The 19,152-nt window shown below is 33.1% G+C and overlaps 1 protein-coding gene across 1 annotated transcript in view; it reads left to right on the top strand.

Moving 5' to 3' along the window:
* LOC100666244 (diacylglycerol kinase beta) overlaps nt 1-19,152 on the top strand; it is a 456,718-nt gene that overhangs the window by 351,149 nt on the left and 86,417 nt on the right. Inside the window, exons 16-18 of the mRNA XM_064290029.1 lie at nt 6,613-6,698; nt 9,264-9,353; nt 15,595-15,755. Of these exons, the coding sequence (XP_064146099.1) occupies nt 6,613-6,698; nt 9,264-9,353; nt 15,595-15,755 (337 nt within the window). The remainder of the gene's footprint in view (nt 1-6,612; nt 6,699-9,263; nt 9,354-15,594; nt 15,756-19,152) is intronic.

Here is a 19,152-nt window from a genome sequence, read left to right as displayed (position 1 = left end):
ATGAGGCATCCCTTCCTTTGAAGCTGACAGTATCAAGATCTACAGGAAAAAATGAATTAAAATTTTCAAGTGTAGATTAGATAGAGAATAAAACTTTTGGAAACATAAATGCTGCATGCATGGATTTTTGAAAGTGACTACAGGAGCAATAATATCAATGATATTTAGGTATGTATATTTTAGACATAATCTGGAAATTGGAAAGAATGGTAGAAGTTATTAAGGATTTGCTTTCTAGACTATAAATATAGATTCAAAAACAATAGGATCATCACAGACCTGAAAATTCAGCCTGATTATACTGAGACAGTTGTGAAACCATATAATCTTGTAACTTTACGAATAGCAGGTAACTCTGTACATGCAAGTATGAACATGAATTGACCTGCATAATAGGAGATAAGTGTGCTTTCCTCTAGCTCAGAATGTCTGAATCACAATGCAGACCTCTTAAAGCAAGCTCTTAAAGTAAACTGTTTTTCTAAACAAGGAGGAAGAAAAGGAAGAAGAGAGTTGATAATGTATGATAAAGTCACTTTTGATCCTTCAAACTTGTTTCTTCTATATATAGCATTATGAATATGCATATTTAAAATAAACATTCACTATTTTTTTTATGTGCTTATGTCCTAACAAATATTTATTAATTTCACACTGGTTTCCTCTAAATATCAAAGAATATCATTTCACAATATGTAATGAAAATACACACACTGTTCAATGACCAATACATTTTTTCCATTTTTAATTGTTCAGTCTAATGGCCAATGTGATAAACTGAATTATGGGTAAATGACAGTATCATTTATGTCCTTTTAATCAATAAAATGTGAAATTGGAATAAAAAGTAATACCTACATACTAAAGAAGTCTGAAAATATAAGATGCTTTTTTAAGATTATGTACTCATTAGTGTAGTTTTCCTGTCTTCTTTCTTAAAAAATATTCTCTGGTGTGCTTTTTAAGTACTGTTATTATGCACAAATGCAAGCTTTCTAATTTTTCTGTATCGGATTTATCTTAAAATTTATTGAAAATGAAAAGTAGGTTTCTGAAATACTACATGAAATTATCTCAATTTGTTCTTAATGCTGTTAAGCATAACAAAGTCACCACCCACTGTTCACTAGGGAGTGTTGTAGTGGTGACTGTAGAGCAGATATGTCTAGGAGAACCCATAGAATAAAGACCAACATTAAAAACAATAATTCATCTACTTAATAAATCATTTTAAGTTTTAATTCCAAGACATTTCCATAAATATAGCATAAATAAACTCAGGTGCTGTACATACTATTGCATTGCAAAATGCCTATAATTACTAATTCTTCAAGTGAAACTTTTGCAATTGGTAGGTGAAAAGTATAGTGCACAATGCCCAGATTTCCACAAATGGGCATATTTCTGACTTTCCAAGAGAAGCTGATTAACAGCACTCCTCATTCACTCACTTGACGTTAGAGCCTCATATCTGCTGGTCCTTGCAAACTTAATACGTGAAAAGTCAACGGCCAAGTACAGCCCTATATTTTGGCCCTTGCCCAGTCTCTTGGTCATGCTTGTCCTCCATCAGAGCTGTGTTTTCCTCTTTACTTTCTGTTCCCAAAGTTGTAAGCAGGTTTCAGGATTGTCCACTGGCTACAGTTTCAGATTGGAAGTAGGAGAACTGTCCGTACAGTTTAGCTTTACTTGTTTTAAAGTTCTTTTTGTGCCAGAATGCTGGGGAAAGGGAGTGGAAAGCATAGGTGAGTGGCACTCTGACCTATAACACACATATACTACTTTTAATAGAGGGAAGATATAATTAAGTTACTAATATCCTAGAGATAAAAAAATAGTATAATGTAATTTGCATACACTATTTTCTGTATTCCTAAAAACAGCTCAATGACCAGGTGATGCTAACTCCATAAGATGAGAAAACTGAGGCTCAGAATAATTAAATAATTTTCCAAGGCTATTAGTTAATGAGTGAATGAATGAAGTAATGAATGAATCTCTAGGGAAAGCTGCATGGATTGAGTGGATTAAAAGGCTGAGATAAAGAGAGGTCAATTTTTCAATCCATTTAGCAATCGATTTACAGAGAGTAAGATGCTCTGACAGTCACATGGGGTTTATGTTTGGGGGTAGGACGCTGCTGAAGGACCAAAGATGACAATTTTAAAAGAAAACAAGAATGAATAACAGATGAAACACCATCATGGAGTAGAAGAACAATGGTGAGTCAAATGGATGGTTAGGTATTCACCAGAAACAGCTAGCTCTCTGGTAAACTTTTCGGCTATTGGCATGTTTTGAAAAGTTTTGTAGTCTTCAAAAGCAATAGGTTGAAACCTTAGAAGAAGTAGACAAATAGCTACAGAAATGTAACTGGCAAAAGCTGACTTAGGAAGAGTTAGAAGACATGATTTTTTTTTGTTAATTATTAAAGAAATTGAAACAATCGTTTAAAACCTTTCCACACAATAAGAGACTCACCAGAAATCAGATTGTTTTTGATGTAAGTGCTAACAGTTTTCTAAACTCCTGAAAATTATATAAATTATTTCAATAATAGAAACTAGGGCATAATCTATAACTCATTTTATGAAGCAGTGTAATTTTGATAAAAAATTAGAGGTTGTATGAGAAAGAAAAGGTTCATTGTGTTCATGAATATAGATGCAGAATTTCTAAACAAAATAGTAGCTCAGAAAATAGTTTTCTGTAGAAATATTAATAAGCAATGACCAATTTAGATGAATGAAAAGATTCTAAGAATGGTTTAATAATGCAGAAGCATACAAGTGTACATTCCCATACTAACTGAGAGCAACTATGTGAGCATCTTAAAAGATGCACTCATTCATAATGAAAACTCTTACTACAATAGAAATAGATGGGAAATGCATTGATCTAATACAGGGTGTCATCCAAAGGTGGGGGGGAAGAAAGAAAAAACAGACAAGTATTACCCTAAATGGTGAAATGCTGAAAGTATTTCCTTTAAATTTATGAACAAGATATGTATGTTATCTATGAATACTTATATTCAACAAGGTATTGGACCTCCTGGCCAGCACAATAAGGCAAGGGGAAGAAATAGAAATCATAAGGATTGTAGATTCCTAAAAAATACCATTATTGTTAGCATAAGATATAATTGTTTACTCAGAAACTCAAATAAATTCACAAACAAAACATAGGCAGTAAAAGTAACAGAAGCAATGTGACTGTTTATAAGATAACATATAAAATTCAAATATATTTACAGAGACAAAAACATTAATATTACTAAACATGGTTTATTAAACATTAAAATAGTAACAAAACCTATAAAACAACTGAGAATAAATTTAACAAAATCTGTACAAAACCTGTAAGAACAAATTAGAAACTTTTTTGAAGAACTTTAAAGGATATCTAAATAAATTGAACACCTCCATATTTATTAATAAGGAAACAATTAATTATTATAGATGTATTTCTCCAAAAATTGAGCTATAGGATTTATGCCACTCCAATTAAAATTATGATAAGTTTTCATTTGTATTTGTTTTTATTTTCATTGTATATGATGAATTAACTTTATGTATAGAAGTTGTTTATAGGAAAGCAAAGAGGGACTACTATAATAGCTGTGATTCTTATGCAGAAGAAATAGGAGGGAAACACGCCCGGAGTTATAAAGACTTCTTATAAAGCTCTAGTAATTAGAAGTGCGTGGTACCAGTGTAGGAATGAACGACTCCATGTATAGAATAAAATGGAGTACAGAAGAAAATGTATCCATATACAAAAATCTGACTTATAATGGAAAGTACATGGCAGAAAATTTAATTATTCAGCAAATAGAAAGATGGACAAAACAAACTGAAGAAAACAACAGCAAAAACAAAAAGTAGATGATAACCAAAAGAAAGACAAAAATTGAGAGTGGGGGTTTCCAATCTCACACCACCACAAATAGATTAAGATTTTATGTATCAGAAGTAAAACTGAACGTTTTAAAAAAGAATATGTATCAGTCACCTTCTGACATCTGAGTTAGGAAGCTTTCCGGATATAAGACAGGCTGAAGTGCTAACAACTTATGGAAAGATTGATAAATATGAATACACTAAAACTAAACTTATGTTCATTAAAAGACACATTAATGGAAATAATAGAACAATACTTCAGCTTCTAGAAAATATTTGCAAAATAAAAAAATCAAACAGATTTAAAAACAAGAACATGTAAGGAGTGTTTACAAATCAAGAGGAAATAAAGCAGTAGAAAAAATAGACAAAAGACATTAAGAGCCATTTCACAACAGAAGAAATAAATGAAATTAGAAATGTGACAATAAGTGCTAGAGAAGATGGAATCAGTGGAATCTTAGTTGGAATCAACTTGATGGCAAGGGTTTTTGATTAGTGGATGTATGTGTTGGTACATTTTAGGGGTGGGAAACGATTTGACATTATCTTGCAAAGTTGCACATTAGTATACCCTGCACCAAAAGTAGCCCTTGCCCATGAGCACTAGAAAATACGTCCAAGAATGCAGCACTTTTTCAGAGCAAAAAAACTAAGTAATCCAAATGCCCATTGGCATGGATTTAAAAGGGCATATTCACATAAATGGTATACAAAATAATAGCAGAAATAAAAGGACTTCAGCTACAATATGAATGATTTTTTATAGCAATTTTAAATGGAAAATGCAAAAAACAAACAGTATGTTACTTATGGCATGTACATGATAAACCATAATTCAGTATAATGCTTACCTCTGTGAATGAGAAAAGGGGGTGCCATAGGGAAAGAGCACAGAGGTATGTTACTTATAGGAAATGTTCTAGCTACTGGGGTGGATGTTTGCTACATGAGTGTTTATTACACATAGTATAAGCAAACGAACTGGCAGGGGACTGGGAAAAGATATTTACAATGTATCTAAGTGTAAATATCTACAATTCAGTACATAAAGAAATGCATGTAAGTTTCATCTTCTAAATGTTCGTGGTTACATTCATGGTGGGATTTCAGGTTATTTTTATACATTTTACTTTTATGCACTGTTTGAATTATTTTGAAAACATTAATGAGGTGAATTTAAATGGAAAATATGACTCATAATATGTAAAGAATTCATAAAATAAAATATAATGCATAGAAAAGAGGGGTGCATCTTGTAAACATGCAATTCACAGAAGAGGTCACACATTGCCAGGAAACTATGAAATGTGCACAATCTTACTAGTAAACAGGAACATATGAGTTAATAAAGAAACAAGATGCTACCTTTCATGCATTGTTTGGAGAAATAAAAGTTGTTGATATGTAGTGTTTTGGGGTACAGGAAATAGGCACTTGCATCTTTTACAGTAGGAGCCATTCAGAGGGCAATATATTATAGTAGAAAATTTCTCTTCTAGAAAATTAGCCTTCAAAAGCATGTGCCTACATCGATAGAAATGTACTTAAAATGATGGTAGCGCCAATACTTTTTTTTTTTTTTTGTATAGTGAAACTGTGGAAATAGTTTAAAAATCCAAAAAGAAAAAAAAATTAATTACGGAGTGTACACCCTATATAATACATAAATTTATTATAAATTATTATGTGATATATGTGCTTACATAGACATATTTTAAGTTTAAAAAACACAAGTAAATGAGCAGTATTTATAGCATGATCCACTCATGTTAGAAATTTGTGTGTAATAAAGATCTATATACGTATATATATAAATGTATAGAAAAATGTTTTGGATGGTTGCACAATATATTACCAGTGATTATCTCTGGGACAGGGAATGGTAAAGAGGCCAATTCCAAATATTTCTGCCCTGTTCGAATTATTTTATTCCAAGAAAATAAATAGGCGTGTATGATCGTTCAAATGTCCGCATGACTTACCTTTGTGACTGTTCCCAAGTTTGGTTGTATTAATAACTGTGCTGTGTGTAGTGACAGCAGAAGCTGTCAGTGTTTATTACAGCTGACCCAGCAATTAGGCTTGAGTGTTTCTGGGTAGCAGACACTGTAGACCAGGCCAAAAGTCAAGGTGAAGCCTGCCACTTGTTTGCAGGCTCTAAATCAGAAGGAAACACCAAATCAGTACAGTAGAACCCCAACAACAACCTGATCAATTTCTCCCAGTACTGTAGTAAGCAGGAAATTGTCAAAGGCTTTGCATATTTACTCACAAAATAGTCACATTTATGTAATTGTTCCAAAAGAAGTTTTGTTTGATAGGAATTATTAAAATAATATGGTATCTGTCATTTTGAATTATATGAATTGTAAATTGCACCTGGGAGAGTTTCTAATCAAAAATTGTAGCTCATTAATTTTTCATTTTGTACTTTAGAGATTATAGAAAAAGAAAAAATAAAATAGATTCATTATAGAGTGTGGAGTGTATAATTACAAATATGTTTAAATCAAGATGCTAGTAAATTCTTCATTTTAGAATTTTATTCGAGATAAGAAATTAATATTTTTCAGTACAATCATTCAGAAAGTTTATAGTCTTCCTAAAATAAAATTTTATTTTATTGGATAAAATGCTAAGACTATACAACTGAAAAAGTCCTAATTTTAAAACATCAGTCATATGCCATAACAAACTTATTTTTCAGGTTAAATTTTTTCCGCGACGTTTCTGACTTCCGGGTTTTGGCCTGCGGTGGAGATGGAACTGTGGGATGGATTTTGGATTGCATAGGTAATGAAGACAAATATTTAATGTGGCAGGGGTGAGAATGGTAACTTTAAATTCTGTGTGTATTATTTAATTTATTAATGCATCAATATCTTTGCATGCTACAGTAATGTAATTGAGCATCTGGAGTGTTCCACACTATTTACTAGTTTAATTTATTCTGCTGTGTTTCAGATTGTTAACTGACATAATATAAGTATCTGAAAATCATGATTCATTTCTCTTAGCATTTGTTAGGTCCCCACAGCTGTTTTTAGATTGGGCTGTACAAAGTTCATTTGTTTCCTTGCCTTGAATAGGAAGCCAAAGGTTTTTTAGGTTGGTATGGGACTCCTAATGTTTATGATAAAATCCATGTTGGATAGATGGACTTACTTTGTTTAAACGTGGAACCATAGCAGCTTACTTTTTGTGTGGCTTCATGTCTTCATCATCATCATTGTCATCATCCTCAATGGCAATTTATTTATCATATACTGTTTTTTTTTATCTGATAGATCTTGTGCCAAGATTTTTACCTAATGTTATCATCTTTATCATTTTGTATAATCCTCACAAATTGATGGTATAGACAGTATTAAATTCCCATTTTTGATATAGGGAACATAAGGCTTGGAGAAGCTAACTGACTGAAACAGCCTTACGTCTGTCAACTAACAGACCAAGGTTAAGAAACCATGCTTTTAGCCTTACTGTCTCTCTCTCTCTCTCTCTATAGTTGTATATATTTTGTTAAATATAAAAAGTTTCATTTTTATAAGCAAACAAAACAGGTGTATAACTGGAGGCAAAAGATAGGCATGTATCACAAAAAAACCTTGATAAATTAGGGAAAAAAAAAAAACCTGGATTTCAGAGTAATTCGGAACTGATTACTAGTTCAAAAAAAAGATCATGAATGGCCCTTAAAAAAAAAATTTTTTTTTTTTTGGCCCTTATGCAGAGATAAAACCAAATATTTACTCTTTTAGCTCTCATGTCACATAAAGTAATGAATGAATTCAAAAGAAATATATGTATATATACATTGAAACAAACCTATAGCACATAGCAGTTGAGTATATTCTACTTCCTAATACACTCAGAAAAATTAAAATTGAATACTTGTTGTCAGAACACTTTTGGTAAACATCTCAAAACATAAATATACTAACATGAAAAAAAAAAAAGAAAGAAACAGTGAAACATGTTTGTTGGCCTTCCAATAAAAGATGTAAACAATATTTATTTATATGCTGTTTTTAAGGAGCAAAACCAGGATTCAAAAACTGTAAAAATTAAACATTGGTTGAGAAGTGTCTGAGGACTTTGATGATTTTAAGGTGAAATAATAGGTTATTTTTGACTTATTTTAGCCCCCCCAAATCAAAACCTTGTCTGTTACACTGTGGCATCCTACTCAATAATCAGTTCTTCCCCCATCCTTACACACATACGTACACTGTCTTTGAGGAGCTGAGGAGGGAGAAAGAAAAATAGAGAAAAGTAATATATGTTTGTGAAATTCATTCAAGATGTGTGATGATTCACACAAAAGCATATGGAATTTCAGTGACAGAGACTTTACCGCTTTGAACCCAAATCTCCGTGTTATGCAAAGTTTAATCTCATTGAAAACTTGCTGATCTTGGAGTTGCCTAGCTCTTGTGTTGTGGCCCATTGATCTGACACAAAGCAGCACCATGGGTGGAAACAACATCAAGGCATTGTTAGTAACACTTTATTCATACTTAGAATTCAGCTGTTCTCAAAATATTTTATTCCTTAAAGTAAAATATACCTAGAATTGATGTTGCAAAAGGACTTTACATAGGCACTAACGCTCTACTCTAATAAAATCCCTGTGTGTATATTCCTGTGTTCCAGCCCTGTGAGTTGTAATGGAGTTAAATAAATTGTGCCACAATTTTGGGCTAAGTTATTAATAAGGCTTTTCTCACACATGAGTCTTGAAATTCTCCGCCACTTTGTCAATAATAGTATTTGTGTTTTTTTGTTTTTTTTTTTTTAAATGGCTACAAATGCATACAAATGTCTTAATTGTAATATATATTTTTTTGTCAATAATAGGACTTGTGTTTTTTTTTTTTTTTTAAATGGCTACAAATGCATACAAATGTCTTAATTGTAATATATAAACTGCCCCATAGAGCTTCCAAGGAGCGTCTGGGGGATTTGAACTGCTGACCTTTTAGTTAGCAGCCATGGCTCTTAACCACTACGCCACCAGGCTTGAGATATATGTATATATGATTATTTTTGGAGCCCAGGGGGTGCAATGTTTAAGCATTTTACTGCTAACCAAAAGATTAGCAGTTCGAATCCACCAGCTGCTCCTTGGAAACCCTATGGGACAGTTCTGCTCTGTTCTGTAGGGTCACTATGACTCAGAATCAACTGAAGAGCAATGAGTTTTGTTTTTTTTTAAATGATTATTATTTGTGTATATATAATTTTTTTTTCTATTTATAAGTACCTAATAGAATTGCTTCATTTAATTCTAGGCTGTCTTTTTTAATCTTGTTCTACATGTGTTCAAATTTTTAATTTAATTTTTTGATTCCACAGAAAAGGCCAATGTAGTCAAGCATCCTCCTGTCGCTATTCTGCCTCTTGGGACTGGCAATGATCTAGCAAGATGCCTGCGATGGGGAGGAGGTAAAACATCTACAACAAAAAGCTTAAGAAGCAGAAACACATTGTACACTACCCCCCGCCCCAGCCTTTCTTTACTGCATGCTAACCTCCATATGGTTTTAGAAAATATAATTGCTTTCACATATATATGATTTTGAACAATAGTCTGGGGAAGAGAAAAAATAATGGACGAGATGATGGACTGTGATGTTAGATTTTAATCTCATACTTATTATAGACTTGGCTTTGGGCAGGCAAGTTTCCCAACATCTCTAATTTTTCGTTTTTTAATTTAGAAAATGTGATTACATGGATTAACTTGGGGTTTCCATTAGTCGGAATTGACTGGCCGGCAACTGGTAAACGCGGAGATGTTTATTCTGAGTTGTGTGGTAAAATCACAAAGGAAAATAAATGAAAGGCTAATGAATGACTTGTCCAGGAATATACTCATTAAGTAACAGTTACTTTTTAACACCTACTTTATGCCTGGAGGTTTTCTATGCACTTGAGATATGGAGATGAGAACAGAAAAACAAAGTCTGCCCTTAAAAAGGACTTTAAATTCTAATGAGACATAAAGTCAAATGTAAATTGTGAGACTTTCTACTAACAAGTAAGCAAACAGGTAACTAAAATAATGAGATATCCCTCCAAGGAGACAATAAATGAGGTAAGCCGAATGACTGGATAATCAGACAGTCATATACAACTGGGGATGGACTTATAGGCAGAGAACATATCAAGTTTAAGGGACCAGAGGTAGGAAGGTGTTTAACATGTTCAGGGCACTAAGTGAAAGACTGTGGATGGAGCATTTAGAATACAACTGTTTCTAAAAAATTTTACTGTTTAAAGTAAAATTTCAATATTTGCATATCAAGTCTTAAAAATATTTCAGAGAGTCACTGATAGGCTCTATTTACCTGAAGATCACTGAAGAAAGGAAAATTCAAATTTGCTAAAGAAGTAGGAATTGAATGTTAAATATTTTTAGTATCTAAACTCAGAGTAGTTTGAAAAGTGTCTACTAAGATAATGTGGATAAGCCCTTGGGGAGCTTGTTAAAAATACAGTGGCCTGATCCCACCCCAAATATACTGAATGAAAATCTCTGGGGGTGGAACCTGGGCAGGTGATTTTCTTTTCAAACTCTTTAACTCTGATTTACAACAAAGTTTGAAAAACATTCGTCCCATGACTATCTGGCCAACTGATGAGCTGTGAACTATATGTACATTAGACAGATACACTTGGAGATTTAAGTTAAAAGCTTGTTCTGTAATCTCTTTGGGATTTTCAGTAAGGATATAATTTAATAAAAGAGCATTACAAAAATATCGAGTTGTCTCCTGGAATCTAAAGAGATAAATAGATTAAAATATATAATCATTGCTTATGAGATGCTTGTATTCACCAGTGCTCATACATGTGTTTTGATTCAAAGAAAGCGAAACATGTGTTTGTCTTCTTGTTGTATTTTTCTGGAACATATTTTTGATATTTGAAAATTAATAATTTCACTTTTGGTTCCAAATTAGCAAATGACTTAAATCTCAAATTTCTTATAGAAGTTGTATTTTTGACATACTGAAGTTCCATTTTGGAATACTGTAATGACTTCATTATAAAATAGTAGAGTAGTATATTGTCCAAAGGCACAAGGACTGTAGTATGTGTCCAAGTATATGCTACTGATGAATTCTCTGTGAGCTTCTAGTAAGTACTGACACTGATCTAGGTATTGGATTATATAGTGAAGACATAAACGAATGGTTCCTATCCTCTTGGAGATTGCATTTTCTTTGTGTAGACAGAATAAATCAATAAACAATGAAATATATAATAACAAAAGAAGATCAGGGCTATGAAAGGGTCAAACAGTGCAGTTATAGAAAACAGCAAAGTGGTCTAAAGAGTGTCTCTGAGGAGGTAAAACTTAAAAAAAAAACAAAACTTAAGCTGGACTTAAAATATGAGAAGGAGGGAAAAACAGCTTCCTTTATTGAAAGAACTGAATAGAAGACTGATGTGGCTGCTGAAGCAGTTGTGGGCTGGTGGTGGGTGTTGGGGCAGGGGACTGTGAATAGTATGAGTTTGAAGAGAGAATCAGGAGCCAGATAATGCAAGAATTTATTGATCTTGGTGGGAATGTTATTAATTGAATTTGAAGTGCAAAGTGAAGTTCTGAACTAGTTTCAGAAGCAGAGTAACACAATGGCATTTATGATTTCAAAAATTTCCTTTTAATTGTTGGATAGGAAATAAATAAACTCGTGAACAAATATGAAAATGTAAAGAACCATATAATTTTCCAAATGAGAACTTATTCTATAATTATCCTAATTAGAGGCTTAAAGGACAGGACTACCCTATTGCCATTACCGTTGCCACTGAGTTGATTCCAACTCGTAGAACCCTAGAGGATAGAGTAGAGCTGCCCCATAGGGTTTCCATGGCTGTAATCTTTACAGAAGCAGACTGCCACATCTTTCTCCCAAGGAGCGCCTGGTAGGTTTGAACTATCAGACTTTCGGTTGTCAGCGGAGCACTTAACCGTTATGCCACCGGACCTCCTTAAAGGACAGGGCTACAGTAGGGGTAATACAAGTGCAGCCAGTAGACAAACTGGAGGTACATTTTTGTGTATAGAACTGATACAACTTGCTATTGGGTTAGATAGGTGATTTAAGGAAATTGGGGTATCAAGGATGACTGCAAGATGCCCAAGTTGAACAATTAGGCAAATAGAGATGCCATTTGCTAGAGTTTACTGGTAAAGAAAGATGCTCTTGAGTGGTATTATTTCTTGCCAGGTGTGTAACTTTAAGCAAGTTACTTAATCACTATGTGCTGTAGGTTTCCATTCACAATTTGAAGAAAATAATAGTGCCTGCCTTACATAGTAGTAGTAGTAATTATTATACTTCATATGCATAAAATAATTTATTAAAACAATAATCATTTAGTTCACTTAAGGTTAATGGAATATATTGATTGGAAGCATCTTTTAGCAAGAATACTCTCATATTTTGAAAAATGTAGCATTATAAGAAGGCAGTATAGTATATCCTAGGGCATTTTAGAGATACTTAATTTGCATTCTCCTTGCAATTTTTCTAGCAATAATTAGGCTCTCTAGCAGAAATTTGCAGATCACGGCAAGCAAAATTTTGTTTTGTGGAAAAAGGTATAAAACAGAATTTTCGACAGAGCACATAATTTGAGATATTTGTTGTTACTTTTCTTTATGTGATTTTGTTTGCTAGAAATTTCTGGGTTTTTAGATAGATTTAGTTATTATGACATCATACCGTTATAAAGAAAATGATTATTAATTATACTTTCACTTTGTTTTTTAGCACAGAGTGATTATAGACTTGAATCAACATAGTAAAAGCAAAATAGCGCCAGTCATTTTGGGAAATAAGCTTTTGCTCGCGTATCTAGTGGTGATTTTTCTTTTTAGAAATTCTGACTTTCTTGAGTTCAAAAGTTTTATTAATAATCATTTGTCTCTAACAAGCTTAGACATAGATTCATAAAAAGAAGTAGGGTATAGATATTATAAAATGGGGACCTATAGTTTGGAATTCTTTATCTTTGTGAATTCTGAATTATAGCTGTTGTTTTTCTCAAAATAGAATTATTTGTTGCCTACCTGATTCCCAGTTTACTTGGATAGAAGGATGATTGATATCAGAATTTTTCATACTTAGTCATAAAAATCTTTGAAAACATATCCAGTGGTAAAGATTTTAAGCTGAGGAAGCCTACCACCATCCAGCTCTGGTAATTTATTTTCACTAAATTGATTCCTCTTATGTTCTTTCAGACGTTTGCTGTTCCTACATCATTCTTGTGTTACGTTGAATAGTTACTGCAATTAACTTCAGATGTGGCTGAGGACAAGTTCCATATTTCATTAAAAACACTGTTAATTTAGTCATAGTTATGCTGTGTTTATGTGTATAATACTATATTATGTTAGGAGCCCTCGCGGCTCAGTGGTTAAGAGCTTGGCTGCTAACCAAAAGGTCGGCAGTTCAAATCCACCGGCCGCTATTTAGAAACCCTATGGAGCAGTTCTACTATGTTTTATTATATTATGTTGTCTTGTATAAATGTATATAAATTTATTCATGCCAGAAAACTATCATGCTTATTTTGAAACAAGAGTAGAATTTAGAAAATAGGTAAATATAACTGTCTTTTGTTAATTTAATAGACAAAATATTATAAAATTTATTTTGGGGACCATTAGTTTACTCTTCTTAGAATTAATAAAACATTGAAAATGAGGGTAGAAGTATTAAAAAACATCTGAAATATAAATAATTGATAATTCTTTTAGTCTTATATTTAATCATTCGGTGTTTTGCCAGTGAGTACAATTATATGTACATTATTTTTTATATTCGTATAACATATCTAGTAAATGATACTTGAGTCTCTTACTATTTTTTCTTTGTATTCATTATTTATTATCTTCTTTCCTGTATTTATTTAATAATACATAATTATTTTGTTTTTTCTTTTAATCTCTGTAAGATAAGAGCTGATGATGGGTTCCAAAAGAGGTTTTCGTGGTCTGGCCTCCTGATCCTCTAATAGTTAATTGAATGAAAAAAAAAAATGAGTATACCTTAAATGTAGTTTATTCTTCTTTAGGGAATGTTGGCATATTAGAGTACCTATTCTTCTTCTTTTTACCCAATTAATTTTTCCAGTGATGTGTGTGCTAACACCTCTAATGAGGACTCATAGCCTCTGGAATTTTCTTGTCGAATGAATAAATTATTAAGTTACAGACCAAAGTTAGACACAGGAAAAAAAAAATACTAGAAAAATATTGTTCCAAGTTAAAATATAGTTCCAAGATTGTGTGTTTGTGCACATGCACATGTTGTATGTCTGTCCCTAATGCCTCAGGTACTAAGGCCTTTTATACATTATCTCATTTAATCCTCACAACAAACCTAAGGCTTTACAGAGGAGGAAACTAATGTTTATGGATCACTGTGAGTGGGAGGCCAATTGATGGCAGCTGACAACAACAAAAAGAAATAATAGCAGAAAGTAACACAGCCAGTCTCAGCTATGATGTTTATATACTTATAGATACGTGTAAGCCATATTCACCATCTATAGTATATTCATTTTCTAAAATAGATTTGTTGAACATTTACTCTTGGACAGCCCTGGTACTAGGAACTGTGGAACAGTAATACAAATAAGTATAATGCAGTGTGCTAGATTGAAGATGGGGCTAGTTCTGAGAACTGGGCGCTGTGAGACTGCATAAATTAAGCTTCTGATGAATTAATTCGGGAGTGTGCCTTCTGGAAAGAAGTGCTATTGAATTTAATACCTGCAGAAAGAGTAGAAACAAGTCGGCCAAAAGAAAAGGGCACTCTAGGTAGATAGAATAACACACAAAATAACCCAGAGTTTAAAAAAGAGTATGATGTTTTACTCAAATTGAAAGTTGTTCTTTATCACTATAGGGGAGAATGTGAGGAAAGAAATAGAAAAGAATGAGGCTGGAAATTCCAGATAAGAGACTATCGCTGTACATTAGGCAAAGAAATAATGGTGATCTCTACTCAAATAGGGAAAATGAATGTGTATAAGGGAGTGATGGAAAAGAAGTCTAAAATAGCATCCAGGTTTTTTACTTTAACATCTGGGTGGAGAATGGTGCCTTTTGGACATAGGGTGCACCCGTTGTCTTTCAGTCGATTCCAACTCACAGTGACACTATAGGACAGAGTAGAACTGCCCCATAGAGTTTCAAAAGCTATGTCTTTACAAAAGCCTGCTGCCACATATTTCTTCCATGAAGTAGCTAGTGAGTGCCAACCTCCAACCTTTCAGTTAGAAGTCTAGTGTTTAACCACTGCACCACCAGGACTCCTACACAGGGCTCACAGGGGGGAATATATAGAAACAGATAATGAATTCCATTTTGAATATGTTGATAAAGTGTTTTATATGGGATATACAGTGGGGATGTTTATTTGAGAGTAGGATATACTGGAGAATTTTTACCACAGGACAGAAATATGAGCTATAAATTAAAGCTGAAAATAAAATCTTGGTATAAGAAGATTAGAGATAATTATCTTTTGCTACAAGTTGCTTAACAAATTCATTATTTAGTTTTAGAATGATACACACACATACATACATTCAGACACATATAAATGTACCTTTTGTTGTTCGTATATATTTTTTTCAAGACAATTTTTTTTTCCATTAGGTTATGAAGGTGAGAATCTGATGAAAATCCTAAAAGACATTGAAAACAGTACAGAAATCATGTTGGACAGGTGGAAGTTTGAAGTTATACCTAATGACAAAGATGAGAAGGGAGACCCAGTGCCTTACAGCATCATCAATAATTACTTTTCCATTGGCGTGGTAAGATTTTCCACTAAATGTCTTTTATCTGTCCTAGATAACTGCCGTATGTAAACTCTTATACTATGAAGTTTTGCTAACTATAAATAATTTAATTTTTCACTGTGGCAGCAAAATACCTCTTCTAATGGGCAATAATAAAACTTATTGATTTATTTAAAGTGAGAGTATTAGCAGTGGGAAATTTTTTCATGTGTTAAACAAAGGAAGGAAACTATATTCTTTGTGATTGTTTTGATCATTTGTGTTACTAAAATGAAGCTTAGAATAGTTTATGCTAATGTAGTTATAAGTTTTAAAGTATAGGTTAAAACTCCATTTCAGTGAAAATGTGAAAACATTTCAGTTAATTTTAACTTCCATAGATATCCATATTATAATACTACCATAACCTACTCGGTTTTTACTATTTTAAAATTTTGTTTAAATCTAAAGTCTAAAAAATATGGTGCTATGACTCTCAAGTGGTTGATAAGTCAAAAGATAGACTTTTCACTTCATTTCTTTTAGAATCTTAAAAATAAAATATCATTTGGCAGTTGAGTTATTAAAATTTTAATCCTTAAGGAATTAATAATTTTAACAGTTGTTATATATGTATTTTAGGCACTAATTATGGAGTCTAAAAATACATTACAGCATTACATTCATTCTAATATATGTCACTCAATACTAATCTATGTCCATGAATTTAGGAGTCAAGATTTCTGAGTAAGAAAACTAGGTCTGAGCCTTTGAGTAACATTATTAATCTGATTTTCTTTTTATTTATCTATACCATGGTGGTTATTATTTATTTTTCAAATAATTAAAGGTAATATAATAATACATTTAAAGAACCTCAAAAAGTGGTACATAATGAAGGCTAAATAAGAATGTTTTTTAATACTATCACAATTGTTTGCAAGAAAAAATGTGATGTACCTCGGTCCCTAGATGTTACTCTATATATAGCAATATGAATAAAAGTATTTTCATAGCTTTATTAGGGTATAATTTACACACGGTATAATTTACTTACTTTAAATATACCTTTTAATGATTTTAATAAATTTATTCAATTTTACAACTTTTTTTTTTAATCGTGCTTCAGGTGAAAGTTTACAGCTCAAGTTGATTTCTCATGTGAAGATTTGTATGCTTATTGCTATGTGCCATAAGTTGCAATCCCTACAATGTGACAGCACACTCCTCCTTTCCATCCTGTGTTTCTTTTGTCCGTTCAATCAGTTTCTGTTCCTTTCTGCCTTCTCATCCTACCTCTGAACAGGAAACACCCATTTGGTCTCCTGCATCTGATTGAACTAAGAAGCACACTCCTCATGAGTATTACATTTACTTTATGGTTCAGCCTAATCTTTGTCTGAAGAGTGGGCCTTGGGAATCGTTTTAGTTCTGGGTTAACAGAGTGTTCGGGGGCTGTAGTTTGGGGGTTCCTCCAGTCTCTCAGGCCATTAAGTCTGGTATTTTTACATGAATTTGAGTTCTGCTCTGCACTTTTCTCCCGCTCTCTCCAGGATTCTCTGTTGTGTTCTCTGCGAGGGCTGTCATTGGTGGTAGCTGGGCACCATCTAGTTCTTCTGGCCTCAGGCTAATGGAGTCTCTGGTTTATGTGGTCTAATATTTTCCTTGTGTCTTTGGTGTTCTTCATTCTCCTTTACTGCAGGTGGATTGGGACCAATTGATGCATCTTAGATGGCCACTCCAAGTTTTTAAGACCTAAGATGCCATTAACCAAAGTGGGGTGCAGAATATTTTCTTAATAAACTGTTATACCAGTTGATCTAGATGTCATCCAAAACTATGGTCCCCAGACCCCTGCCCCAGCTACTCTGTCCTCCAAAGTCTTTGGTTGTGTTCAGGGAACTTCTTAATTTTGCTCTGGTCTGGTTTTGCCAACTTCCCCTGTATTGTGTTTTGTCCTTCTCTTCACCTAAGTTGAGTCTTGTCTACTGTCTGGTTAGTGAATTCCTCTTCCCCTCACTCCCCACCTACATAACCATCAAAGTATACTTTATTCTGTGTAAACCTTTTCTTGAGTTCTTATACTAATGGTTTCATACAATATTTATCCTTTTGTGACTGATCAATTTCACTCAGCATGATGCCCTCCAGATTCATCTATGTAGAGAGATGTTTCATGGATTCATCGTTGTTCATTTTCATTGTGTAGTATTCCATTTTGTGTATGTACCATAATTTGTTTATCCACTTGTCTGTTAATGGGACTTAGGTTGTTTCCATCTTTTTGGTATCGTGAACAGTGCTGCAGTGAACATGGGTATGCATGTATCTATTCATGTGACAGCTCTTATTTCTCTAAGATATATTCCATGAAGTGGAATTGCTGGACTGTATGGTACTTTTATTTCTAGCTTTTTAAGGAAGTGCCAAGTCATTTTCCAAAGTAGTTGTACCATTTTAAATTCCCACCAGCAGTGCATAAGTGTTCCAGTTTCTCCGCAACCTGTCCAACATTTATTATTTTGTGTTTTTTTGGATTACTGCAGGCTTATTGAGGTGAAATGGTATCTCATTGTCGTTTTGATTTGCATGTCTCTGGCTAATGATTGTAAGCATTTCCTCATGGTTCTATTAACTGCCTGAATGTCTTTGGTGAAGTGTCTGTTCATATCCTTTGCCCATTTTTTAGTTGGGTTATTTGTCTTTTTCTCATTGAGGTGTTGCAGTATCTTGTAGATTTTAGAGATTGGAACCTTATTGCATATGTCATAGTCAAAAAAATTTTCCCAGTCTGTAGGTTGTCTTTTTACTTTGTCTTTTTACTCTTTTGGTGAAGTCTTTTGATGATCATAATTGTTTTATTTTTAGAAACTCCCCAGTAATCTAGTTTCTCTTCTGGTGCTTGAACATTGTTAGTTATGGTCTGTATACTATTTATGCCATGTATTTGGGTTCCTAGTGTTGTACTTGTTTTTTCTTCCGTGATCTTTATCATCTCAGATTTTATACTTAGGTCTTTGATTCATTCTGAGATAGTTTTTGTACAAGGTGTGAGGCATGGGTCTTGTTTCATTTTTTTGCAGATGAATATCCAGTTATGCCAGAACCATTTGTTAAAGAGATTGTCTTTTCCCCCATTTAACTGACTTTGGGTCTTTGTCAAATATCAACTGCTCATAGGTTGATGAATTTATGTCTAGGTGATCATTTCTGTTTCATTGGTCTACATATCTGTTGTTGTACCAGTACCAGGTTGTTTTGACTACAGTGGCAGTATAATAGGTTCTAAAATCAGGTAGTGTGAGGCCTCCCACTTTGTTCTTCTTCTTCAGTAATGGTTTACTTCTCCGGGGCCTCTTCCCTTTCCATATGAAGTTGGTGATTTGTTTCTCTTATCTCATTAAAAAATAGCATTGAAATTTTGATTAGGATT

The sequence above is a fragment of the Loxodonta africana genome, chromosome 8, assembly GCF_030014295.1.
Source record: "Loxodonta africana isolate mLoxAfr1 chromosome 8, mLoxAfr1.hap2, whole genome shotgun sequence".
In the NCBI taxonomy this organism is placed as follows: Eukaryota; Metazoa; Chordata; class Mammalia; order Proboscidea; family Elephantidae; genus Loxodonta; species Loxodonta africana.
This window is presented reverse-complemented; position numbering and strand designations above follow the sequence as displayed.